Source organism: Theobroma cacao, chromosome 2, assembly GCF_000208745.1.
Source record: "Theobroma cacao cultivar B97-61/B2 chromosome 2, Criollo_cocoa_genome_V2, whole genome shotgun sequence".
NCBI lineage: Eukaryota > Viridiplantae > Streptophyta > Magnoliopsida > Malvales > Malvaceae > Theobroma > Theobroma cacao.
The window spans coordinates 40,847,310-40,875,290 of NC_030851.1; the positions used below are offsets into that span (position 1 = coordinate 40,847,310).

General features: G+C 36.3%; 4 protein-coding genes across 4 annotated transcripts; 1 reads left to right on the forward strand and 3 right to left on the reverse strand.

The window, feature by feature from the left end:
• Window positions 2,254–3,576, reverse strand: LOC18610534 (allene oxide cyclase 4, chloroplastic). Its single transcript, XM_007046238.2, has 2 exons — window positions 3,086–3,576; window positions 2,254–2,965 (listed from the first exon to the last, which is right to left on the reverse strand). Exons 1-2 carry the CDS (start codon window positions 3,330–3,332, stop codon window positions 2,442–2,444), a joined length of 771 nt encoding a protein of 256 aa, XP_007046300.1. The 5' UTR covers window positions 3,333–3,576; the 3' UTR covers window positions 2,254–2,441.
• On the reverse strand, window positions 4,154–9,015 carry LOC18610535 (methionine aminopeptidase 1B, chloroplastic). The gene is made up of 10 exons (XM_007046239.2): window positions 8,794–9,015; window positions 8,610–8,691; window positions 7,546–7,783; window positions 6,912–7,073; window positions 6,788–6,829; window positions 6,406–6,477; window positions 6,100–6,179; window positions 5,569–5,666; window positions 5,165–5,212; window positions 4,154–4,472 (listed from the first exon to the last, which is right to left on the reverse strand). Exons 1-10 carry the CDS (start codon window positions 8,933–8,935, stop codon window positions 4,327–4,329), a joined length of 1,110 nt encoding a protein of 369 aa, XP_007046301.2. The 5' UTR covers window positions 8,936–9,015; the 3' UTR covers window positions 4,154–4,326.
• LOC18610536 (anthocyanidin 3-O-glucosyltransferase 5) lies at window positions 12,247–14,184 on the forward strand. The gene has a single exon (XM_007046241.2). The coding sequence runs from the start codon at window positions 12,537–12,539 to the stop codon at window positions 13,980–13,982; it is 1,446 nt and encodes a 481-aa protein (XP_007046303.2). The 5' UTR covers window positions 12,247–12,536; the 3' UTR covers window positions 13,983–14,184.
• On the reverse strand, window positions 17,515–19,075 carry LOC18610537 (AP2/ERF and B3 domain-containing transcription factor RAV1). Its single transcript, XM_007046242.2, has one exon. The coding sequence runs from the start codon at window positions 18,892–18,894 to the stop codon at window positions 17,818–17,820; it is 1,077 nt and encodes a 358-aa protein (XP_007046304.2). The 5' UTR covers window positions 18,895–19,075; the 3' UTR covers window positions 17,515–17,817.

The following is a 27,981-nucleotide window of genomic DNA, read 5'->3' on the forward strand; positions in this document are numbered from 1 at the left end:
CCACTGATACATTGATATATATTCTTTTTACTGCTTTTGGGGTTTCACCCAAAGTCCTGCATTTCTCCTTTCGCCCTTTTCAGGTTCCTGTTCCTTCTTGCCCTTCAGCCTTGTCTAACGTTAACCATGTTATAAATACTTGCCTAATTAATTATATACATGTGCATGGGCATGGCATGCATGGTTTGTTGTTCTTCTTCTTTGGATTAATCCTCCATTTTTTGTCTTTAGAGTGATAACAAATTTAAATATATGATATACATATAGCCAAGCACGCAGGCAGGCAGGCAGGCGTGCCTATGGTTTATACAGTTACTGATATCATATGTTATTGATATTGAGATTTTCTTCCCTTTCTTTTCGAGTGCTGCAATCCCGATACTGTTAATACTATACATTTAATTACTTTTCAGGCAAAAAAAATATTTTTTAAAAATTTTTATCTTAATTTTCGTGAAAGTTAAAAGAAATAAACATTTAAGATTAACTGGAACAAGAAATAAATAAAAATAAAATCTTTGTTTCTTAATTGATGATCTCCTCAGTCCTCACGAGTATGATATTGATATGGAAATGTGCAGAAGCAGTAAGAAAGTGTAAGATCCCAGGCGCACAGTAACAGCTTCCATATCAACTAGCTAGTTTCTGGAAGGAGCCCTTGCCCTTTTATTCATTGATGCATGGTTTCTCCATTTACTAACTGATATACAGTGGAGAAAGATCCATGAAACTTAAGCATTAATTTGCATGGAGTTTAATTTAAAACACTAATTAAGTTGTTGCTCCATAGTTAATTATATTAATTTTCAATTGTCTTAGTTAATGGCCTGTATATGTACTTCAAAAACAAAAAACTTTCTATCCTTCAAAAATCAATTAGCTCTTGGCACAATTACATGGTCCTCCACTCTACTACATGTGTAGGCTAAAAGAGGCTTTTTGCGACCTAAAAAATAAAGCAGTCTCTACTTTTCTAGCTCCCTCCTGTAATAATCAAAGCTAAGGCAGCAGAAGCCCAACACGAGCAGATGATTTCTGCACCAACTTCGAGTTTTTTTTTTCTTTTTTCTTTTCTTCCAGTTGAATTTCCAGTTGTAAAACCTGTAACTAGGCCCAGGACATTTTGGGGGTATCTGCCCGGCTGGTAGCCAAAAGCAAAAGCAGAATACGTCAAAGGATTCGAACTTGGAGTAGGGACTTTATCCTTTTCGTTTTTTACTTGGGAATTGTTGAACCAATTTGATGTGGCATCAATCACATGAGGCCCCCAATGCCAGTGAAAATACTTCATATTTACTAGGATTCAGATACATACTCCCACAACTCACATCATTCAGCTTGAAGAGAGAGCTTTTATTCCTTGTACCAATCTCAAATCATCAGATTCCAGCTGCTAAAAAGACAATTGAAATCGCTGCTTTCATTCTTATGTGTTGTTCTTTGAACCAATTTGAACCTGCTTGCGGAATATTAATTTATTAGCAATGTCAGAAGAAGGAAAAAACAAACTTAAAAAACCATTATTGCTATGGAAATAACTTTATGAATTTCTTCACCAGTGTCTTCTTTCTGATTGCTTGGTTTGGGTCTAACGTGCAATTCTTGTTTACTACTTCTTCAGCTTGGGTGTCGTGGTCATTTCTGACGTTATGGTGTCAAGGGTCTCCATTCTGGTTTGGGGTTTTGTTTAGAGTTTGTTTATTTTTGTTGAGGTTTGGGTCGTTTCGCCTTTACATGAGTGAGGTCCAATTAACATCGAGGAGGTCCAAATGTTATAGCCTGCATCCCTTTGCCTGACTTAGGCAGACCTTGTTGCTATGATCCAGCTACTACCAAAGAATGCCGCTGCCAGGCTGGTTTCTGTGTTTTTTACATCCATCAAATCAGACAGCTACTCCCATGATAGAAGTTCATCATTTTATTGCTGAGAGCGTGGAATAATCCTTTTCATGTCGATTGTTTTCATTCGTAATTTCGTGGCTGATTGATGACATAATGAAATTGGTTTCAAATGCTAGTAGAGTGCTGGTCATAATTTGATAAGTTTGCATTCTTAGAATCTAATCATACACCGCAAGGAAATCACAGTAAACCTCACAGTGATGAACACTAGGCAATAGAGCAATTCAGGATAGCTCCAGGGACTTGGACTTTGATTCTATCTTCCTTTAATTCGATTTTAATAAAAAATTGGTCACCCAATCTAAGACTACTTTAGAAAATTGGGCATCCATGGTTATATAGAGGAGGTGGTTCTGGAATTTCATAGATGCATGCATGTGACTGAAAATGCTCTGGAAGATTAGACAGACAGGTAATCTCTTACAATTGTAAAAGAAGAAAGGAAATTACTCCATATATAGAAAGAAAAAGATCATCTACCCGCAGATAATAGGAAAAAAGAACTAGCTCAACAACTCAAGGTAGGAATTGCGATGGGGTCAGTTGGTAAAGTTTGGGATAGTTCCATGAGGCTCAGTGGCTTTAGCAGCCGCAGAGGGCTCGACGGCAGGCGATGGTGCCACCGGCTTTCCTAGAATCTCAGCTGGCAAATCAGGTATCCCTTTCAAGTAGAAAGTATAAAACAGCTTGATTGGAAAGACTATCTGCTGCAACTTGACCTGTCCGTACACTCCCTGGAAGATCCCGGAACCTCCGGTCACAGCCAAGTAAGAATCCTCGTACGTTAGATATGGTCCCTGGACAGATATATGGCCATATTCACCAAAGTAGAAGCTGTAAATGGCCTCGAATCGGTCACCCTGTTTCTCCGGAACGTGCTGAATTAGCACGCACAGTCCAGCTGTGATGCCTAACCTTTTTTGCAGGTCTCCGGTGTAGAGCTTGTTGGTGAAAGGAACCAGGTCACCAAGAGAGTTGACAGGTTTTTGGCTTAGTTTTAGAACTGCAGGGCTGTTCCTGTCTCGCTCGTTGATTTCATAAACGCATAGTTCTTGTACTTTTGCTGAAACAAAGCATTAAAATTTTGGTTTCAGCACAAATCTTACAGTAAAACTTTGGTGTCAGCACAAATCTTACAGTAAAATTATGGTCAAAAGTAGAGAATTTTGTTTGAAGTACTTACTGGGCTTGGAAGTGTCTGGTGTGCAGTCCTTTGGCTTGTTGAAGAAGAAGAAGGCTGTGGTAGAGAAAGGCCTGGAGCTTCTCGAGGTGAAGGAACTACTATGGGTTGATGAGATCTTGAGGTCATGGGAGGGAAAAGGCTGTGAATACGAGAGGCTGGAACCTAAAAGTCTATGAGGTTGGGAAAGTGAGCTGCGATCAACCAACCTGACAGAAGAGATTGCTTGCAGAGAGCTGGTAGATGCCATTGACTTTGTAGGAAAAGTGGGGGAAGACAGAAGCGAGATCCAACGAGGTTGGTGGGTGGGAGAGGAGAGATGGGCAAGGCCAGGGCAGCTTAGGAAATGAAAATGAATAGGGGTTTTTAATTATACCTCAACAGGGTATTTGTTTATATATAGTAATTACGTATTTTATGGATGAAAACGTGGGGTTTTAGGATAAATGGACGGTGCAGACTCGTCGGTATGTGCTGCTTTGTGGGGATGAAATGCATACTCCCATCTCATTTGATTCAGGCCCAAACTTCACCGACTCGTTTATGGAGAAAGGCTCTAGTTTCATCGTACCTCTATGATTAGCTTAAAAGTTAAAACAGGAAAGCACGGGATAGTTCACTGCCATGGCATTTTGTCAATATGTTCCTGGCTGCAGGATAGCCGTTATTTTTTTACTTTTCAATAGGAGCAGCCGTATGGGCCAAAACTACAATGCACAAAACAGCTACGCATGGATGTTCTACGTTTGACCGACTGCTAGATGTAGTGCCCTTCTTCTCTGGTTCAAGGCAAAGATCTAGATGGTGAAGAGTTTGAGGTGGGAAGGACTAATTAGAAATGGACTTTTCTACCATGTATCCAATCACTATCAAGCGGCATTTTCGGGTCAACCAAGGACATTCAGGAGAAAGCTAGAAGAAGTTTCTCATGTCTCAACAAACTCAGCGGTGATTAGCAAGAAAATACCGCCAACCACATTTCAACTAGAAGGAAAAAGGGAGTGGTTATGGATGAGTCATGCATGAATTGCTTGGAAAAACAAACTACCAATCTTTCTTTACACTAAACTATACATCAGAATTGCCATTGGCTAAAATATCATTTCCATTTTCCAACAACCTTAACATTCTGTCACTTTACAGGAATCCTATGAAGGCAGCCACTTTTTACCTTTTCTATATATGCATGATATAGAAAAACATGATGGTGGAAAGAAAATATAATCAATTAAATGATTTGTGTGTCAACATTTTGTCAAAATTTCGGCACCGGTTCTAGTAATTAGGATGGTATGTTCAAATTGTGCAGCTGGGCTGCCATCAGCGGTCAAAGTTGTCCAGTTGTCAGGCCATGTGACACACTCGATGCCTCCCAGTGTAAGAATTGGTTCTGCAGTGAAAATGTGGGATATGGGTCAATATACATACAAGAACTTTGTTAAAGAAAAAAAATAACAACCACTGATATTCTATGATACTTTCAGAAGAAAAGCCAAACTTCCTACTCAGCGTCTAAATGTTAAGAAAAACCATCAAAAGTATGTTTAAAGAGCCATGAAGAAGCATGTGATCTATATGTTACAGGTAAAATAATTAACTTTAGACTTCACCCTGATAAATTGCTTACTGAACACTCACTTCATTTAACAATCTGCCTACTAACTAAATTTTACACCGCTGTCTCGCAGCTATAATGGATAAGCAGATAGAATAATACTTAGATGCAGTAGAAGCACAAAGATGGTGCATTCCAAAGCATCTTGTACTGTTATAGAGGCTGCCACAAATAGATTTAAAATTCTTAATACGTGCTTCAGGGGTGCCATACTAAAAGACAATTACTTGGGGACATGGTAACAAGTAGTTGCAAATTGCTGTGCACTTGTGTTCTGCTATATGAACTTTAGAACGATGCATGTTTCATTCTCTGCTTCTCCATCCTTACATAAGTAACCAAAATAAACCAGAAAGTTCAGAGACATTGCTTGATCAACTGATCTAAATATCTCCTAGACATGCTTTGAATTAGAGCTATTGACTATATAAGACCTAACATGTTAGCAAAGTTAAAATCATGCTCACCAATGGTAAATGTTTGACCTTCAACCATAACGCCAGGATTTTCGTTACCTGTCAGATAATCAATAATTACATTTAGAAAAGTTTTAGACAAAAAAAAAATCAGATAAAATATATATTGTCAATCTCAACCAAAAGAATAAAAGATCAACGCAATGTACATGCATACGTGAGAAGCAATTGCAAAATATATAGCAGAAGATATCTCCAAAGAAGCTGCTTGATGGCAAAAAGGATTCACACTGTCTCAAGTTTATATTCATGCATTCAATATAAGCCAAATTGCAGAGCAGTTCAATGCCGAGCAATTGAGAATAGTTTTGGCGTTTCTTTAACCCATAACAATGCCAAATTTGGTAATACTTCAAAAAAGATAAAAGATCCTTATACATCTGAAAAATACTTACGGTGATGCAATATAATTGGTTCAGAATGAAAAACAGTCCCGACACCATGCCCAACAAAACGCTCCACCACTCCATAACCATATTTTTCAGCATGCTCACTGAGATGATAGTAAGAATATGTGGTTAAAATGGACATGAAGGTTCAGGAAACCATTCAACATGCTACATATAATCAGAGAATGAGGTTAATGACATGTTCATCATCATGTCACTTTATCCAGAGCATTAGGCAACAAGTGGACTTACGCTATATCAGAGTAAGCTTGTTCTTCATGCCAAATAATTATAAATACAGGGGACAAAGAGTAACAAAAAATTATCACTTGTCAATGCTAATTATTAGAACGTTATTGCTTCAATTCTGTTACATTATGTAACACTAACAGATGACTCTTGACCATTTCTCATAGTTTAACCACATCTGTGCATCAGCAATTCTCCTGGTAAGATTATCGTATAATTTTATATTTAGAAATCTTTATTTCTTCCTAGTCCAAAATAATAAAGAGGAAAGATGGAGAGATACGAAACCTTATTCTTTTTCCAATTTTCTTGAAACTAGCACCATCTTTGCAAACAGCTATGCCTTTCTCCATGCACTCCTCAGTTACCTTCAAAAAAGGTAAGAATGAATACAAGTAGTCAATTACATCAATAATATTGTTAACAAGCTGTCGTTTAAAACTATTCATATTCCTTAGTAAGATGGCTAATTCTTAAAGTCCAAAAACAGAAAATCAAGATTTCTATACACAAGTGCAAATACATATTACAAGCTCTTCAAATAATAGTAGAAATAGAATTCTAGATGTCCTTATAAATCATAGTAAAACTTACTGTTACAAGGCGCTTAAGTGCACCACTAACATCTCCACAGAGAAATGTCTTTGAGGTGTCTCCATGATAACCCTAAGAACCAAAGGATATGCCATGCAGCTTTTCATCGTCAGATAGTGCAGTTCAACTAAAGGTCAAGAAATTGATGACCATATGTCTGGCCAATAAAAGTAAATAAATTCCTAGAGATGTCATGTGACAGATAACAGGTCAAAAAATCCAGAACCTTGTCCTGATTTGATCCCAACTCATCATACTTAAACTTGTTCTAGATTCTGGAAAGTTGGCAACTATGATAAAAATGACAGGTGAACTGAAACAAAGAAATGATGAGATTGATTTCTAAGAGCATCAGCCATATGAGTTTAAATTAAGGACATACATTTAGGTACACAGTCACGTCAACGTTTATTATGTCTCCATTCTGCACCAAAGTGTCAAAGATGACCATTAGTGATAAGATATATCAGCAACATTGTACAAACATGAATGACCACACAGCAGACCTGTAGCTGCCGAGAATCAGGTATTCCATGGCACATGCACTCATTAACTGAAGTACATACACTCTTGGGAAACCCACCATAGCCAAGAGGTGAAGGATAAGCACCCGCCTCAATTATCATCTGGTGCACAGCTTTGTCAATTTGATCTGTTGTCACTGATGGCTGATAAGATTTTTGAAGAAAATACAAAATGTCAATGTTATATAAGTAACATACATACATACATATGTATACACACACAAACACGCATGTGCACACACATATACATGGTTGGCAGTTAAAATGACTTCAAAGTATATAAAGTGCTTAAAAGATATCGACCAAAATGATAATTAGTATATTTATTAATAAGCAAAATCTAATACATAAAATAACCAAGAAAAAAGAAAAGGAATCCTATCTCTCCAATTAGACAAAAGATGGAAAAAAAGAGAAAAAAAAAACAAATATCTCATCCTGAATTATTCTCTAATTAAAATAAGAATCAGCAAAGAGGATGATCAAAGCTTACTCTAGTGACAACCCATGGCCAGCAGACTAGAACAACTTCAGATAAACAGGAAAATTTTATCTTCTGCCATTAAAAAAGGAAATTGATGGGGTAGAACAAAACAAAAGAATTGTAACTTCTCACCCTAACTAATGTTCCTGCATAGTCTAAGACTTGAGCAGCAAGCTCGCATGCAGCCCTCATTTGAGCAATGCCTTCAGCATCATGAATCTGATGCTCGCTAGAAATTTCAGGCAATATATTTGAACTTAAATAAGGAGGCTTTGGTATATGGCCAGGCACAGGAAGATGTGATGACACCTTCCCGCGCCTCAAAGGAGGCCTTCTTCTAAACTTTGTCGTACTCTGAAGTTCACGCTCTCTGCATAAGTTCAAACAATCTCATAGTCAATTAAGTAAGCAAAATGAATCCACTTCAAACTTATATACTAAGGATGATAATAGTATGTACTCTGCAGCATTTTAAGTTTCATGCAACAAGCAAATGGTATGAATTCTTATCTCTTATTGCAGTATTAATTCACTTGTGACCTCGTTCTTAATTAGAGAGTGAACCAAAGTGAATAGTGGGGTAAGGGGAGCCAAAATTTCTGGCTTTAACCTTACAGCACCAAGACAATCAACTTGGGCAACTTTAATAAACCATGGCGACATATAGGATGGATATCTAAAGTCCCTAAATTTTTATGTATACGTTTACAAAACCACAATATTTGAGAATTTCAAAAACTAAAACGCTGCATACTCCATGCACATAGCTTTGTATTGGAAGTGCCAGCAAGATGTAATGACCACAGTTTCCTTTCTCCTTTCAAAGTAACCAAGCAGCCAAAAATATTCAACAAGTCCTCAAATAACCCTCTACCCACAATTTTCTCTGCTTGGAGGCAGCAGAGCATCAGATTGAAATGAAGCCATCCAACAGTCCCTTTTTAGATTTTAATTGAAATGATAACATAAGATTGTCAGATCTCCTCCTCATGTGATGATCAACCAAACCTTTTCACCATACATTATGTTATAGCGAATGCATGATTTCTTATAACGTATATCTACCTTTCAACAACTCCACATCAAATTCATATCCAGCATAACCAATTTCACTGTAGTTCACAGCATCAAAATCTACCACAAAATGAAAACTTCGAATAAAAAGGTGAAAGCTTTTTAACGCATCAGTACCAAACCTCCTTATTCTCATTGCTTCATCTAAACCCGACACCTTCTTGGAATAAACAACCAGCTTATGTTCAAAACGACGCTCTTTCCCTGAATGGTTAAAACATTAACATGTTGCAGAAATAAGGATAGACCAACCCATCATTTCAGTTGTACGAAATTGAAATTAACAGAAATTGAGGAGTGGCAAACCAGAGAGAGTAGAAGCAGAGGAAGTGAGCGGGAACGCCATGAATAAAGTTGATTTTGACGATGATGATGACACGTGTTGGCCGTGTAAGGAAGATGAGAGTTGTGAAGAGAGGCCATGGGAGACTGAAACAGAGAAACCCATTTCCCCCAGAGTTTAAAAGGCTTTCAAGATAATGCTCCTCCACGGCCACTCGCAAGCCGCCAGGGGTTCTATACGGGTTTTACTATTTCTATTTTTCTTTCTAAAATTAAAAATAAATAAATAAATAGATAAATAAAAATGCAGCAAATATTTTCCAAACTTTTTTGGGCTTTTTTAGGGGCTGGGCCAACAGACAAGCACATCCAATACGTCGTCGTCAACATTTAGCAAAGAAATTAATTCCTGCAAATATAAAAAAATATGAAATCATATAAAATTAATTAATTTTTATATTAATATAAGTAAATCAGTAATCTTAATTTATAATTTAGACTTAATATTTTACCGATATATGTTTAATTAGATGAAAAATTTACATTGATAAATAAAGATATCAAATATGTAAATAACAGCGGCTAAAAATAAAAAAAATAAAGGAAAATAAAGGCAAAAAAGAAAGAAAAGAAAAAAAATAGAAAATAGAAAATTAGGAGTAGGTTTGATGAATGGTCCACGAATTATGTCACCGAACTTTCCTGACGTTAGCAATTTTCATTTGATTACGTGCTCATGGGCCATGCAATTTTGGAAAGATATGACGTCCATTAATTTTACAATAAATAACATCATATACATATATATATATATATATATATATATATATATATAAAGGTTTTTTGTGTCGATTTGTTTAATTAACTTGTTTGTTTATTAATGTTTAACATGGATGTAATAATACAATACATATGAAATATGAAAATTATTTTATTGTAATTGAAATTTTTATTTATAAATCCCCAGCCAAGTTTACGAATGTGAACTATCAACTTGGATGTACCAAAAAGGAGAAAATCGACAAACAAATCTAGTTAAAAAAAATGTTAGAGATCAATCAATTATGATTTGGAACCTTAATTGTTAATGTTAAAACACTCATCAAGATTAATAGGATGAACAAGGTGAGATCAAAGGTAGGGTTTGTTAAAACACCGAACTGAAGAATATTGAAATGGCTGCAAGGCATGTAACAGTGTCACTGTCCTTGAGGTTTTATTCGCCCCTATTGATAGTGTGCAAAAGAGTTATAGTTCGCCCCCACTAATAACGTACAAAAAGGTTACCGACAATAATTTTCGAGAATACAATGAAACTCAATTATTGACTGCATTTTGCACTGACGAAGTCAATTCACTAAGCATTCACTAATGAATAGTAAAATTATCTAATCTTTTGTATAATTTTCTAGAGTAAAATAATACAAAAGAAAATTTGAAGAATCTTGAAAAGAAAAAAGTGAGTGTTTTGTCTTTGTTATTTTTGAGTCTTTTCTGTTTCAAAGGAGGGTTTTATTACCGAAGTAGTTTTCCAACAAACACAACTGTATTTGTTTCAAACAAAAACGATTTTTTTCTGTTTTTAACAGTTAAACCAACAGACACAATTGTGTCTTATATCAAACAAAATCTATTTTTTTTGCTTCCAATAGTTATTATTTGTTGAAAAAAAATTAAAAAAATATATATATTTTTCACATGTCAAGTACTATTTATAAATAATTAAATATTAAATTTAATTAATTTCAAAACCACCTATACCCAAAAAGCCGATCTATGATCTATTACTTATTAAAGTCCAATTGTAATGGACTTATACTCCTCTCTGTTGCAAATATCCGACATATTTTTTTAGTACACACTGATAATTGTGATATATTCATTATATATAACACCGCAACCATATATTTATTTCAATATGATAATGTATTGTCGAATAAGTACATTTATTTCAACCGGTCCGGATTGATTTCGGACCCTGACAAGTCAATTCATTGTCTTTCAGTACTATTATTATTTTTTTTATTTCTCTGAAAATGAATCATTCATTAGGATCATGACTAATTAAGTATAAGGTGATATACATACAATCTATCATGGAGCTTCATCCATAGGGTAAAGTTAGAATAAGAAGAAGGAGAAGAAGGGTGAATCTATCTCTTGATGGAGCTTCGTTGTACAGGGAACTGGAGGGTTACGACTTAAAGGTAACCCCATTTACTAATTAAAAAGAGAAGAATACAATGCTTATTCTTTAGATGAGAAGGATTTGGTCCCTAAGCACACGGTATAAGAACAAAGTTTAGAGTATTATCCATGAGTTATATATGGGTCAAATATAAGACAGTTATACATACAATTCTCACAGAGTTTATATTTTTACAACTCACGATATCAATTTCAAATGTTTTTTGAAAATGCTGTTCAACTTTTATAAACAATTTCTAAAGTCGATGGGTGGTTTAATGAAAGAATCCCTTTAAGACTTTTTTTTTAAATATGTTATAGATTTGTGATGATCAAATGACATTAGATAAATTAATATAAAAATAAGAAAACATTTTAGAAATCTTGTAAGCTTTCAATTGCATGTCCACAATTCTAATAAGTTAAAAAGCCCACGAATGCTGTGCTGTGGATTAATGCCCCGGAAAAAGCCCCATGGAGGATAAGAAAGTAGATCCTTCACGTCGAGACGTTAAAAAGAAAAGCGTTTCAATGGAAGGTCCAACACGTCTTTAGAGAAGCTAATCAACAAGCTGATAATTTGGCGAAAACAGGGATAAGAAGGGTTGAAAATCTGCTCACCTTTTGGGGGAAGGCTTCGAATTATAACAGTACCGCCTGAGGAGAGTTGGTTCACGGTCCCTCTTCTTTCCGCAGGAGTAACATCAGAGGATCTATTTGTAGGGGTGATTTCATTTTATCTCTTTAGCGGCATATTTTGACTGCAGGTAATTATTGACTAGTAGGAGCTTTGGTCTTACAGGGAACGGCTTTTAATTTCTCTTAGCCTTAGGACTCCGTGGAGATGGTTGGGTTAGGTTGGTTGTCTTCTCTTTCGGTCAAGTATGGCAAGTGTACAGGGTCTTTTCGCTAGTCTCTTTTTGATTCTTGGTTGGTGAAAAGGATTTTGTGAGGGCATACCTCTTTATTTTGTATGGGGCATACTTGACAAAATCTTTTGTAAAGAGGTGAACTTCTGTTCCCGTTTTATCAACACAATTGAAATTTCAAAAACAAAAAAACAATTCTAATAAGTTTGTTTAATAGTTGGTATGCTCGGGCCTTCACAAGTTATACACTAAAACTTGTTCAAAACGGAAGTGTAAACACAGTCCAGGGTAGGGATTGAAAAGAGAAGAAGGAAACTTCTTTTTCAGTGATCTTTTATGTATCTTTTTAATGGGGTTGAGAAAGACGGTGAACCTGATTCGCAAATTGACATCACAAAACAATTGTAGAAATGGCAACCTCTCGAAATTAATAAAATATTATAATGGCCACAACATTGTCTCAAGAGTACCAGACGTAGGCCCACTCCTCATTGATGAAAGACCAAAGAAGAATGGTTAAAAGAAAATTACTTCATTTGCCTTATTTATAGTGGCGTCAGCCTGTTCGCCAGCAAAGGCACACACTCACACAAAATATATTGGGATCATCTAGAGATGTTTTAGTGCATTAGCATTCTACTCTCTAGATCCCAATTCTCATCAGCAGCTACAATCTCCAAGTACTGATAGTAGCAGCCGTTTGTTGCAGCTATGGTTGCAGCCAATAAAACTCATATAAAGCCCCATGTTGCAGTCCTGCCAAGCGTCGGCATGGGCCATCTGATTCCCCTCCTTGAGCTAGCTAAGCGCCTAGTGGTTGAACATGGCATGCGTGTCAGCTTACTCGTCATTACCACCAATGCACCCTTAGCTGCACAGGAGCAACTCCTTTGCTCTCCCGACCTCCACATCGTCAAACTTCCCCCTGTTGATGTTGACAAGGTGATCAGCAGCGACATAGATAACGTGCTTGTCCTAACCCGGCTCTGTCTCATTACAGAGGAGAGCCTTCGGTCCCTGAAGTCGGTCCTCGTTGCTTTGGGAAAACCAAGAGCTCTCGTTACGGACTTGTTCACTACACAAGCTTTTGATGTTTGCAATGAACTTTCAATTCCTGCCTACTTGTTTTCTACTACATCTGCTGCCTTCTCCGCCTTCGCACTATTCCTGCCGAAGCTTGACAGTGATGTTGAGTGTGAATTCATTGATCTTCCGGAACCGATTCAGGTCCCAGGTTGTATTCCTGTTCGGACTGAAGACCTGCTAGACCAGGTTCGCAACAGGAAAATTGACGAGTACAAATGGTTCTTCTTTCATATTAGTCGGTTGCCTTTAGCCTCTGGGGTGTTTCTCAATTCCTGGGAGGATCTTGAACCTGTGTCACTGAAAGCCATAAAAGAGAACCCCTTCTTCAGGCAGATACCAACACCTCCTGTCCATCCGGTTGGACCCTTGATCAAGCAAGAAGAAACACTAAGCACATCAGATGTTGAGTGTCTGGAGTGGCTGGACAAGCAACCACCTGATTCAGTTCTCTTCGTGACACTCGGCAGCGGTGGGACTTTATCACTGGAGCAGCAGACTGAGTTGGCTTGGGGTCTAGAGCTGAGCCAACAAAGATTCATATGGGCGGTAAGGAAGCCGACGGATGCGACCGGTGCAGGCTCATTTTTCGACGTAGGAAGTGAAGAGAATGACCCCAAAGCTTATTTGCCCGAAGGGTTCTTGAGCAGGACTCAAGGTGTGGGATTAGTGGTGCCATCATGGGCTTCACAAGTTGCCATACTTGGCCATCCATCAACAGGCGGATTCCTATCTCACTGCGGATGGAACTCTTCCCTGGAAAGCATAGCTCACGGTGTGCCAATGATCGCATGGCCTCTTTATGCTGAGCAAAGAATGAACGCCGCAATGCTGGTGGAGGATGTTGGAGTAGCTGTTAAGCCAAAAGTGGAGCCAGGACGGACCATTGTTGGACGACAAGAGGTAGATAGAATGGTGAGGATGGTGATGGACGGTGAAGAAGGGAAGACTATTCGGAAGAGGGTTAAGGAACTGAAAGAAAGTGCTCCCAAAGCACCGGATATCAGCGGGTCTTCCTATGATTCACTCTCTTCTGTGGCCAAGCAATGGAAGACTGATGACCTTGGTCCTTGAAGCCAGTACAAAATTTTGAAATTAATGTATGTCTTGTAGGTGTGTCATGTCGTCCCTGTCCCTGCTTGCTTTGACATGGTTCGAGTGACATGTTTTATTGCAGTCAATGTTCAAATTATATATATCCTACAATAATTGAAGATCGGGATCCTCTATTTCTTCAATAAAACTACCCCGGCTACAAGTTTGTACTTTACCACAACTGAAATGAGCTATGCCTTAGTTTATTGCAAGTACAATTTATTTTAAGGTAAAATATCATGACATTTTAAGTTTTGATCATAATTTTAATTTTTAAAATGAGCAGTTTGTTTTAAAAATTAAACGACATTAACAGGTAAACGTGAAATGTTTAAAATATTTTTTTTCTTTTTTCCTTCTTTTTCTTTCTCTCAGGTCGGCCGGTGATACTCCTTTACGGCAGCCAAATGCCAGATTGCACCCTTCCAACGCAATCTTGTGCTCGTCGGCCCTCCTCAACCAGATTTAGCCACGAGAGCACCAGATCCAGTCTTATTGCAGTCAAATCTAGTCGAGGAACGTTCGATTCGGCATTTTTGCGATCGAATTTGATCAGGGAACGTCTAAGTGGCGCTTGTCATGCCATCTGCCATCATTATAGTCCACTGCCGCTGTCCACGAAGGAGATAATTTAATGAGAAAAGCAGAGAGAATGCTTGGGTAAAGAGAGAAAAAAAAGATAGAAATGAAGAAATTATATTTTATATAGTGATAATTTTTTGAAATAATAAAGAGAAAATTTGTCCTAAAAATATTACCATGTTATCACACTAATGAGAATATTGATAATTGATTAATTATAAGATTTATATGCCCAACGAAATATTGTTTTGAAACGTATTTTTTATTTAGAATACTAATAAATCCGTGTGAAATTATAACTAAAATTTAAAATATCATGGTATTTGACTCTTTATTTTATTAACTAATTAATTTATTAATTTCATAATTAAATATACTAGAATAGAATACAAATTAACAGTTTAAACATGAAAATATCCCATACCATAGCTCCCTTACATTATATACAATCATATTTTTTTCGTACATGAGCCATTCTCTTGACTCTTGTAATGATCATTTGTTGAAACCTGAAAATATTGCTTGTTTTATCCCATTATTGTAATTCTAATTAAAGATCTTTGATCTCCATAGTTATGGAGCATAGGGGAGTTCGATTCTATTTAATAAGGTTCCCTCTCAATTGGGCTTCTCCTGTTCTTTCTGTTTCCTGTTTGATGTGAGAATATGAGACTTGATGATCAGAACATGTTTATGTAGCCTCTCAATTGGGCCTATGGGCCTCTAACAAGACATTCTAGTACATTGGAATTGGGTTCTATATTTCCAGTGGGTTGTGTTCCTTTCTCGAAAGATTATTCAATTAATCTTTAGCTTGCAACGATTCTATGTCATGAAAGCCTCGTTTAACTTGCAAGGAGAATCAAAGCATGCCCACAGTTAGCCTTTAACAAGTTCCATGAATGATGAAACAATTCCCACTTTTAGTACTTGTTCATGTCTTAAAAATAATAAAACAGCAGGCAGAGCTGTGGAGGACAGAAGCCACTGTTAGGTACATTGCATCAAAATAGATCATGGAGGAATTGAGCCGACAATCTGTTAGGTTTAACACATGTGATTTCTTCCAAGTTCATTGTTCAATTAGGTAAAATGCAATGAATTTATTTATCATTTCTTTCGTGCATGATATTATGTTGTTATAGAATCGAAATTAATTCTTTCTTATCTCATAAATCAAATTAAAATTCAAATTCTGAACATTTATAAAATTAATTGATTTGTTAACCGTTGATTCTTTAAACTATATTTTGTTTCAAAGTCAACAGATCGTAACAAGTTTTTTCTCATACTCTAGAGGTTTATGAAAAAACAAAATAGAGTCAAAACACTTGAGGTTGATGAACTTCAAAGGAAGAGCCTTGAGCCATGAATCATGTGCAGAAATTATTTGGAAGTTAGGAGGAACATTCATGGAAAATTCTTAAACTCATACGGACGAAATCGTGAATAGATCTTTCTATATCTACTTCAAGTCTTGTAGACAAGGTCCAATCGGAATCAAATCTTTGTATGCTTTAAAATTCATAAATGTTTCCACCTAGAAGTCTAGAACTTGTTGAGTAATTATTAAGGGAGAGACTAGAGGGTAATAAAAAAATGTCAATGATCTCATGTGGATTTGTGCAGTGATTAAGAATTGGATTATTATGAATTTCATTTGATTTGACTGCAATTATGTTGACATGAAACCATGGGTTTGACAGAAAAAAATTTCACTTGAAAAACAATGTCAAAAGCATTTCAATTCTGCAATAGGGCACAAACCCATTGCTTGTTGATTATATAATATGTCATGTTTGCAGTATTCTACTGTGAATGAAACCATTTTTCCATTAGGAATTTGCTTGTATTTGAAAAATTGGTAATGGAAAACAATTAAGTGTCTATGGGGAAGGCCTTTTCAGTCAAAAGATTCCAAGATCGAATTTGTTTTAGTGTATTATATCATCATATAAAACCTGATATTCATCAGATCTTCTCAATTATTTAGATACAAGAAGTTAAAACTATTGGAATGAATACTTGGACTACTTTATATGTCAAATTTATTAAAAGAACAATCATTAGTAAAAAAATATATATGTATTACGATAAAATATGTTTTACGTTGTACTGTAATGTCTTACTATTCTTTATCTAACATAATCTCAATTGACGAAATTCATGACGAAAAATGGAGATGAAAATTTTGCATTGACTAACCTAGTGATTCAGGATTAATTAGGTGCTGCATTTTGCATCAGATCAGAGCCAAGTACCATTGCTGCATTCATGGGTTTCCATGGTTTTTGAACTCTCTTTCTGGGTGGAAAAAGATTACAGAATATATAGTTTTTCCATTTTCAAGTTGCTTGCTGATGGCAAGAAAAGCATTTTTACTTAAACTATGTAACTAGACTTAAACTAATCTGGTTAAATCTCTGCTCAGCACTACCACAAAAAAAAAAAAAAAAAAAGATATCAAGTCTCTGCCACTTCAGCCCTTTACAAACTTTATGGACCAAGACCTAATTGTTGATTTGCGTTATGCATCTCCAAAGATTCCCTACATCATTTCTACTTGCCACCAGCCTTTGATCATCATCTAAATCTGACTGCAGCATATTGAGACTCTTTTATTGGTTATTTATTAATATAGGAGTTTAAAGATATTTACCCTAATCTTCATCCATTTTCCATAGAGGCCTACAAATGGTTTTAAGGCAGGCAGAAAGTGATATGAACATGTCATGAAGGGCCAAACCAGATCTTTATTATGGGACAAATCATGACACACAGTAACCAGTTAGCTTAAGCCAACATTTTTGAGGACAAAGGTTCTTCTTTTGCATACCTAATTACTTTCTCTGAGACATGAAGGGAGAGTTTGTTGAACAAATCAAGATAGAGATATTTTCTGGAAAGCAACAAATCCACAAGAAGCGACTAGGAGCTAACATGAGATCAATATTAAAACAGTACAAAAAGGGTGAACAGAACAAATAGACAGTTATCCATATTCAAATTTTTTTTGTTTTGTTTTGTTTTCCCCTTCTTTTTCTCGGAAGAAATGTATTACACCTAATTTCAGCTTTCTTCAGCTTTTTGTCTTGTAATATACAATTCAACTTTTACAACTTGCAACTACACCTCCCCACGTCCCCTTTCCCTTTGCTTTTCCCTTCCTACGCCCTCTTAACATTCACAAAATTCCCAAAAAAGTTACAAAAGAAAGGAAAACTAGGAAATGTTACAAAGCATCGATTACCCTTTGTTTCTTGCTACACTCCAATTCCAACAGCTCCATTTCTCTAGTCCTTTTCCCAATACATCCAACGATACCAACATTTTCACTTCCAGGTATTTTAAATATGTTGACCCCGAAGAGCCTGACCATTTGAACCGGCCCAACCGGGTTCTCCAACCCCGAACCCAACCCTGTTCTTGTCTTCCAGTCAATGTAAAGCTGCTTCTCCAGCCCTGTTGATCTCTGGAAGCTAACAATGTCACCGGCTTTAAGGTTCTTCTCCTTAACGAACCGGCTCCATCCTTTTGTTAAGACATAACTTTGGCTACTGTTCCAATATGAATACCTGAACCTCCAGACTTTGCCAGTCACGTCTTCGAAATTCAACAGAACTCCTTTGGAAGAAGCACTTCCGCTTTGCAAAGGGAAGTACTTCTCCGCATGCTGCTTAGGTATAACAAGTCGGTTCAACTTGCCCACATCGCTTGGGGTCACAGCTTTTTCGAACAGCTGTTCACGCGCTTTCAGCTCGAGACCAAAGGAACCGAATCCACCGTCGTGTCTGACCACACGTTTCCCATTCCCGTCGAAGCCATAGCTTCTCCGACTCTGCTCAAGCTCATCATTGTAAGTATGCTTACGCAACATGTCAACGATTTCAGACTTGGAATGTGAATTGAGGAAGGCCATTTCGATGTCGTCCTCTTCGGTTTCTCGGAGGTGTTTGAAGTTAGTCACGGCATCACGACCCCGGAACTTTTGTGCAGCTATGTCATAGGCTTTGGCAGCCTCGTCTTCTTCATTGAAGGTTCCAAGCCAGACACGCTGGTGTTTCTCGTATATCTGAGCACCCCATCGGCCGTTGGGTTGAGGAACAACGCCTTTGTACTTGGAAGAAGGGAGCTTTCTCGATTCAGCTTCGACCCCAGCTTCAGAATCCACAATCACGCTGGCTCCACTCCCAACTCGGCAGAGAGAGTCAGGAGATTTGGTAGCGGGAGGCAAAGGTGAAAGATTTGATGGAGAAATGGAAATGGAATCACCACTAGTTGTGCTTTCATCTATGCAGCTTCCATCCATGTTTTTCTTCTTCTTTCTTGCTTTTGGGTTGTACAACCAGGAAAAAAGAGAGAGACGGAGAGAGGATGCAGTAGTAGAACAAGGCTTGTTTTGTTTGTTGTTGTTGTGCCTTTTTTTTTTTTACACTAAAAATGGTGCAAGAAAAGAGAAGTGTGAGTTGGGTTTGTTTGAAGGGTTGTGTGGTGATGTGTTGAATATATATAGGGGGATAGGCAATTGCTCTAAACTCAATTAATAATTGAACAATAAGTACATTTATTAAATAAATTTGACAAATAAAAAAGAATATATATATTTTTTCCCTTGGGTTTTTATGGTAAGAGAGTATTGAGAGATGGGGATGTGGGCTGTGGTGGGTCAACCCAAGGTGAGGGGAAGGGATGGTAAGGAACTAGGAAGATTCACAGCAGAGAGAGAGAGAGAGAGAGAGAGAGAGAGAGAATGGGGACAGAAAGAAGAAAAACAGATATTTGGCCAGAAAAAAAAAGGGGGGAAATAATAGTTGTACTAGTAGGCTATGGTTAAATTTTCTTGGGAGAGAAAGCAAAGGAAAGAGTCAAATAGTATGTGAGTGTTGTGGGCTGTGTATGTGAGGTGGGACCCAACTCAGCAAGTTGATGGGGTTCACATGACTGTGGACCTTGTATTAGTTAAGTTCATCCCCCCTGAGCTTTGCTGCTGACCACCAGCATGGCCTCCTCTCTCTCTCTCTCTCTCTGTTAAAACATTTATCTGTTTTGTTTATATATATATATACTTAGAATGAATGATAATCTTATCTGATACTGCTGCTGCAGCTGCTGCTTCACCAAAATCTGCTGTATTATTTGCTGTTGGCTTTTATTACAACCAATTAGAATCTAGATAAACATTGAGGTTAGGAGTTCCACTAGGATGGGGTAGTGGGCCTTTGGAAGGGGGATTAATAAAGGGGGGATGGATGGATAGACATTGAAGACAAAGGCTCATCCAACAAGAAAATTCCCATAAAAGTATTACCTGGCTTGATTTGATTCGTTCTAAGTCTCCAAGCTTCGGTTTGTCTTATTGGCTAGGTTCTTTCACCTTAGTTTCTTCCCGAACCCCAAACCCCATCTGCCCTATTATTATTTTCATCATTCCATTATTTCCAACCAACATTGGACATCTTCTGACTCCCAAGTGGGTTTCCCCTTGTCTCTTTTACCCTTTCCTTAGTTCATGCACTCCAATAATTCAATAGCATCCTTCCCATATCCAATCTGCTTGCATCTAAACAGTTTTTGTACCTTATTAATTCTCATTATAAACAAAAAAAAAAAACCCTACACCATCGATTCATCATATCGAACTGACCATGATTAACAATCTCATTATTTATTATCTTATTGATTTAATTACGTTAATTTTCATGGCAAATGAGCAAACAATAACCAAGTGCTAAGATAATACAAGTATCAATTAGTATTAAAATGGGAGGAAAGCGTACGGATGTAGTCCTTGGTCCATAAGAGGATAAGGACCCACATAGCAAGTTGATGAAAAACCGAGCGCTGGAGACGGTGGGGGGTCTCTGGTATTTGGTCTTGGTTTGGTTTGGTTTTGGTTTTCGTTTGGGTGGGGTCTTGCTTGGAGATTCCGCTTTGATTTTTCCCTTATAGACCGAGGGGATTACTGATTGACATGGAAATGGTGGGATTGTCCTTTACGTGGGAAACCTGGTTTATTTTGGGATTTTGTATGTTTTTTTAATTAATTTATTTGTTTAATTAAAGAAATTAATTATATATATATATATAGAGACAGTAGATGTACGGTATTGTTTGTATTATGATACGGAAAAGCTGTCTTTCTGTTTGTGGCCACTCCTTTGTTCCTTGCAAGTTGGAACGTGCATCATGTAACTCCTTACCTCATCACATATATTCTTTTCTAAGACAAAATAACTCTTTATTCTATAAATACAATATGCATTATTATAAGATATAAGATTAAAGTTTTAAATTTTTACCATTAAAGTATCTCTTTTAGGGTTTTCGGAGAATATCAAGAATTTTATAAGTACAATCGTCCAACGTTAAATGATTTACGATTCAGAATGATGATTTTGTTTAAGAATATATTGAGGGCATTAAGATGGCAAAAGGGAATTATGTTTATCCATGGTACACATTGACTAGAAGATAAAACTTAGTTTTCTTTGTGTTTTTTGAGGAGAGTAAAGATTGAAATAACTTTATATTAATCATATGCATCCTTTGACGCATAATTGTGGGGGAAAAAGACTTGCTCTCCACCTCCAAAAAATAGGATAAGATTTGTTTTGGTATAGAAAGAGATAAGATTTTGCATATATAGGAAAAATAAAAAATGTTAGGGCATTAAATTTCCATGCAAAACACACACACACACACACTGACACACACCGAATCATTTCAATCTCACGAGATGCCCATGCATTCATTTTCACATGAACATCAAATTCTGTGACTGTAAATACCCTGCTGTCAAAAAATAAAGCAAATGGTAGCATCTATGTATGTATGTAGGTATAGTTGTAGCCTATTTTATTAATTTAGGGCGGTAGGATTCTCTTTTCTCTTTGTGTTTCTCTCTCTGTTTGTGCCTTGTGTCACTGAAATCTGAATTCCCATAAGAAAAGAAAGATTCCCTTCCCTGCTTTCCATTCCCAGGAAAGAAATCCCAGATTGATTTTGTATGTTGATTTCGTTTGGGATTCTCATTTGTTACATTATCAGCTTTCCACATTTAGGTCGGCTGGCTGAATCCATCCAAATGGTAGGGGCCACGACTCTTCCCCCTCCATTATCTACCATACTATCTCTTATGCATGATGTGCTTTAGACGTCAAATTCTATCGATTATGACAATGAAATCAACAAGTACAATTCCCTCCCCTCCCCTCCCCTCCTTTTGCCTTAATCTAAACTTACCAAAACCTAAAGTTTGTTTGTTGGTGTAAGGATTAATCTACATTATCTTCGTGGCTACCGCATCTTTGATTCCACTAAACAATGGGTTAACTGGTTTAATAGGGAGAAAAAAATCTCATTGAAGTTCACATGGGGATAAAGTTCATTATAAACAACTGTTTCTTGCACTTTCCATTGGTTTCCTTTCCTTTCCTCCCTTTAATCATCATCTTCTTCATCTCCATTTTTTTTTTTGGTTTTTTCATAATGGGTTTTGAGTAACTCACTGAATGGATGGACCATCCATCATCTCTTGTGCTTTATCTCTTTGTGTTTTGCCTGCCCATACCTATCCTTTTCACATTGATTATTAACCTTATATACTTTCTTCTTTTTCTTCTGTTTTTTAATATAAATAAAAAATTCATTTCAAGTTTAGGTAAACCCCTATTGGGTTGGAGTACTAAGGTTTTTTCACTTTTGTCAACAAAAGAAATCTTACTTTAATTTACATAAAGATATGGCTCCTTTCCTTTCAAACACATGCTATCCCTTACACCCTTAAGTTCCTTATCATAAAACAACCAAACAAATTTTATTTTGATGAGGTTGGTTTTTCCTATATTGAGAGAGGGGATCATGACGAATTTTGTCTAACCATATTTCAAATGTCATCAATCCCATCTACCCAATTTAATTATATTTAGTTAGTGCCTAGTATGCTTCAAAAGCAAAACCATGTGTTTATATATCTACTTCTTTTAATTAACTTTTTGCATTAAAATAAAACCATTGTGATTATCTCAAAAGGAATTATAAATTCTTTTTTTTATGTGTGAGTACACACCCACTTTTCTTTTTCACTATTTAGGACATTTTTGGTTGTAGATGACTAATATATGACTCAAGACGCCCGATGTAGGTCCCATGCCATGTCAATATTAAAAAGAAATAATAAAAAAAAAGATGTAATTCTCCAGGTAGTGATGAAATCATAGAAATATATGTCTATGGAATCTTGGATTTGGATGCATGCTTTAAGGAAAAAAAAAATCTGGGGTTTAAGCATGTTTAATTAGCGGCTATTGATAGTATAAAGCTAACATCTAGAATTAATATATGACAAAGATAATCATACATAAATACCAAAAGCACTTGACTACGTGTGTGTGTGTATGTCTTTTTGTATTATGATCTCATCTCATGGTATCTAGAAATTTGATGATATGGAAATTATGACAAGTTGGAATTGAGAATTAATTGGACCAGAAAGATGAAGGGGCATAAACTTTTTTTATATATGTTGCCAAGTCATCAATTATTAATAAATTATTACTTGCGATAAATAATAAAGAAATCAATATCCTTACGAAGTTTCATATGATCATCAAAACAAATTATTTTATGCGAGTTGCTTGATAATTGATGGATGTAAAGGAATATAAATTTTCATTAAAAATGAATCAAAAACAGAAAGAGATTAGAAAGATATGTACTACTAAATTTGAAAATAAAAAAATAAAAGAACCTCAAAAAGGAAAAGATAACTTTGTCGAGGGATAATGCCACATCATAGAGTGATGAAAAGTAACTCAATCCTAAATTTTACTTTAGCAATTTGGCAGCCATATCAAAAGAAACTATATCATTTTATTTAATATTATCATTATAAAGTTAGTAAGTACCCCACAAATAAAACTATGTGCCATAGAGTATAATATAGGAGAAAAATGTGAATTTGGGATTTGTTGGAACTTTCTGCCTCGTCAACTACACGCATGATTCCATGCTCCCCCCCCCCTCCCTCTTCTCTCCCTTGCCCCCTTTTGTTTTTGTTTTTCTTCATCTTTTCCAACTTGTTTTCTGCACACTGTTCACACACGCAACCATTCCCTAAATCCGGCCATGAGAAAAAAAGTAAAATTATTCTTTGCTTTAATCTAAATTAAGAGCCAATAGAGTACAAACCCGGAGTGAATCCTGAACTCTTTTGACTGTTGCTTCATCCTCTACCGACGTGGACAACGACCCACCTTTTGGGGTCAACCCACGTGATGATATCCTAATCGTAAATCGATTAATGTATAATTAGGATTTATAATCTATATACAAACCGTCTATAAATTCATTTCTGTTCATTGTATTATCGTGGCACAAATAATCTATCAATTCAATTACGTTCATAGATCGAATTATCTTAATTCGTGATAAGAATAGAATAGAATAAACCCTAAATGGGTTTGTTAACTTTAGGATGATGCTAGTGTGGTTAATAATTAACCAAGCTTGGGGGTGGTGATAGAAACCAAACCAGATGTTGCCTAACTTTGGATGGAAGTGTCCAGCAGGAAATCTTGGTCAAAAACAGGTTATATTTTGTATAGTACTAGTAGCAATATATTATAATAGTATAGCTAGTATTAAAGTTACTAGTTGAAGCAAAATCAAGGCGACAGGCAAGGCAGCCAACATATTTGTTACTAGCATGGGGGGAAAAGAAAAGAAAGGCTAATAAATGGGGTAGGAAGGGGCCGGGGAGGATAGATAGGCATATAGGGCTGACTGTTTCATGTAACTGGAAGTTGCTTTTGTTGACTAAAGAAAGGAATCATATCAGAAGCCATTGGTCTGGAAGGAGAGGGACCCACCATCACCCCTGTATGGCATTTGCCACAGAAGTCATCCCATTGGCTGAGAGGTTGTGTCAGAGAGACCCCTGAACAGGGGAAGGTGAGAACTGAAGGGGAGATGAGGCAACAGTTGTCTTAGTCTCTGTCTCACCTTTTCTGCTCCTGTTTCTTAGTTCACACTGGACTTGATGATGCTAACATGCTATAGAAGGAAAGCTAGGCACCCACCCCTCCCCCTGAAAAAATATTCCACTCCTATTGCTTTCCACTAGCTAGTATAAATTCTAGAAATTACAGTCATGAAAACGAAATGGGGAGAAACATCTGACCTCGATGTTCTAGAATTTACAGCAATGAGAAGAAAATTGAGCAAGATTTCTAATTTGATTAACCTTCTAGAGAGTCTAATGACTTTGATCACCCGCGGGGGACCTCATACAATTTTGACTACATAAAGTAAATGGAACGAAACACCTTTTGATCTTTCCATGACTGTCTCAGTAATGGGTCCAAGGATCAAACAAATTAGCTGTCTCAAGTTACTTTCTTCCATGATTATTGTTTTCATAAGTCTCCAAATGCAGGACCATTCAATCTCCGCCAAATCAATTGCCCAATTCATATTTGGAGACTGCTTGATTCTTGTCAAGTAATTACAAGGCAGGATTCAACGATTGTATAACTGTATTATATACTGATGATGCATCAAAAATACATTTGATTTTCATTACATATTTATGAGATAATGTTTTATAATTAAATGATTGTATGTAAATACTAAATATGATAAACCCGATGCGGAAACTAAAGTTACTGAATTAGCTGAAAAGGTCACATGCCTAATTGTAGAATTAGATGAATGGCAATCAGAGTGTGCCCAAAGTCGACAGTGTTGGCCTTTATTGCTGGGTGGAAAAATTCAAGCAGCCTGGCTTTTGAGGAAGAAAGGAAATGAAATTATGTTGCCGACATGGCACGCATAAACCCAATGTTCCAAAAGTCAAATAAAATTTGGCAACTTGGGAGCTACGGGTGGCTGGCAATCTGGCATTTGAAATCACCCTTTTCGTTTTCTTCTGTTGCAGATAAGCACTCATCTTTCTTTGTCAATCGTCATCTCCGCTGTTACGACTTGCTGCACTAGTTGCCATTTCTTAAATATATTTTGTTTTTTTTCTTCCTATTATTATCGATTTTTTATATTTCATCACCGTCAACTTGTAAACTCTGTATATTATCATTATCATTAAATTAAATTAAATATAATATTATCATCCTGTTTGTAAAATAAATTTATTATTATTTATATTAAAAAAATTAGGAGTCTAATTTTAATAATTCCTCATTTATTATTTTATTTAATGCATTAGAGGACTTATGCAAATATCGAGGTCAACCAAGTCAACAAATTGCCAAATAATTTTGAATTTTCCAAATTGGTATAGGCTGGTGGACTAGAGTTTTCTGTACGCCAAAAATGACTGTTTTGGGAGTTAAGCTACGTCAAGGGGAGTATTAAATTAGGTTTAAGAAGCCATTGCTTGCTGCTTAATTAAGATTATGAAGAGTTTTAAGAGAGAAGTCAACAAAATTAGATCCAAATTAAATCACGGGATGTATGCCAAGACTGAAGAAGAAAACAAGTGGGAAGGGCGACGGTGACTACTCGTATCTCCCATCTTTGAATAAGGACATGGAGACGCCCATTCTTCGAACATATACAACTATAATACGAATCATATTTTTAATTACATATCCATTTAAACTATGAACAATATATATATATATATCCTGATTACAGTAATCGATAAAATCATCAAATATCAACAAATATTCTATACTGATACACAAAACAAAACGATTGAAACGTTTCAATTCGATGTTTGCAGAAACTTTAGATTGAAGCCTACATAACCTAATAATGTGAATCATGCAGTGTTTCTTCTCATATTTTTCCTGTTATTCAGACAGACCCTCGAGAAGAAAAGTCAGTGTTTAATATCAAATGGCCCCAAAATGGGAGGGCAAAGAGATATTAAATTGGGAAAAACATGTGCTACCTAACATCTGTTTGGATCCCATTTTCTTTGCAGAAACCAACAAACAAAGAAGAAAACAACAAGAACTGAAAGAAACCCTAGTCCAAAACCAGAGGTTTTAGTTTTGCAATAATAATATTTTCTGTCAAAAGGTTGATCGTGTAGTGCAAATAAAATTTTGTTCCTTGTATCAGACCGGACGACGTGGCCTTGTTTCTCCCAAGTAATATTAACATTAAACAAACCGGTTTGAAAAATCTCTGCAGTGCAGAAAAAATATGCACCACAACATGGAGTATGCTTCATTTTTCTTCTTCTTCTTCTTCGTATTCATTAAGGCATCAAGTTGTACGGAATTTTTATAATGGGTTTCACTCAAAAAGAAGAATAGATAAAAATTGATTGGATTCAGATTGCTATAGCTCATGGTCAAAGTTGCATATTCATAGTTGCAGTTGGCACAGGTGGTGAAATCTGACCTCGAAAAAGCGACAGGAAAATAATTCTTAACGTATACAATCAATACTCGGGAAAGTCTTATTAGTGGGATTTACTCTTTTCGTCTCTAAGTATTTTTTTTTTTTTTCATTTTTACGAAAATTAAAATAAAATAAAATTAAAAAAAGAGCTTTATCTTGTAGGTTGACTTGGCTTAATGGATTGGATGGTGAAGTCAATGCCTTCATCCAGGGTTTTAATGTGACCCCCCCTCTTTATTAGGTTTGCCCACTTCCTCTCCAAGTTTTTGATCAATCTAAGCTGTTCTTATTCGATGAAAAAACTCGGGTTCTAAGAATTGGATAAATTAAATTTAATTAAGGGTGGCATTTCGATAATGATATGAAGTTGACAATCCATAATTCGGGTGAAATCATAGAGATCACCCTTGAGCATCGATGTCAAACTTATTAAATGACATTGGGTTAACTATATATATTTATATTAGATTATATTTCTTAATTTTACCATCGATCGTTTCTTCTTTTTTTTTTTTTCGTTTGTTCAGAATAACATATACTCCTTCGGTTTTTTATTTTTTGAAATGAGATATATATATATATATAGAATGGGACTAAGTGAAATCAAAGGTGAGGTTAGTTAACAAGGACACAAGGTTAGAAGAATGATGAGACTGCAAGACATGGTGTAATAATTAGGACCATCATTTGGTTTACAGAGTTTGGAAGACTTGTTCAAGAAGATGAGGATTGAGGAATTATGGATTAAATTTATTTCATAAAGGCAGAAGGAGACTGAGTCAATAAACGACGACCATGACGGAAAGAAGAACTAACAGACAAAAGCCATAGGATCGTGGGGTCCTGCATATTGTCACCTCCTCCGTCCATTTTCTCCCCATAGTACGTTCAGAATGTTCAAAGTCCTTCCTAGTGCTTTTGCGGTCTTGACATTTTTGGCTAAAACCAATATGTGAAATCATCGCAGATTCCCTTTCCCAGCCCGGGATATTTATCTTCATCGTGACGACCATACTGCCAATGAGGT

Excerpts from the sequence above, each read along its gene's own strand:
- LOC18610536 (XM_007046241.2), top strand. The coding sequence starts at position 12,537 with ATGGTTGCAGCCAATAAAACTCATATAAAGCCCCATGTTGCAGTCCTG.
- LOC18610534 (XM_007046238.2), bottom strand. The coding sequence starts at position 3,332 with ATGGCATCTACCAGCTCTCTGCAAGCAATCTCTTCTGTCAGGTTGGTT. Across the intron at positions 2,966-3,085 it reads ACCAGACACTTCCAAGCCCA|CAAAAGTACAAGAACTATGC; the intron begins GTAAGTACTTCA and ends GCTTTGTTTCAG.
- LOC18610535 (XM_007046239.2), bottom strand. The coding sequence starts at position 8,935 with ATGGGTTTCTCTGTTTCAGTCTCCCATGGCCTCTCTTCACAACTCTCA. Across the intron at positions 7,784-8,609 it reads GAAGCAATGAGAATAAGGAG|AGAGCGTGAACTTCAGAGTA; the intron begins GTTTGGTACTGA and ends GAACTTATGCAG. Across the intron at positions 6,830-6,911 it reads CTGATTCTCGGCAGCTACAG|AATGGAGACATAATAAACGT; the intron begins GTCTGCTGTGTG and ends ACTTTGGTGCAG.
- LOC18610537 (XM_007046242.2), bottom strand. The coding sequence starts at position 18,894 with ATGGATGGAAGCTGCATAGATGAAAGCACAACTAGTGGTGATTCCATT.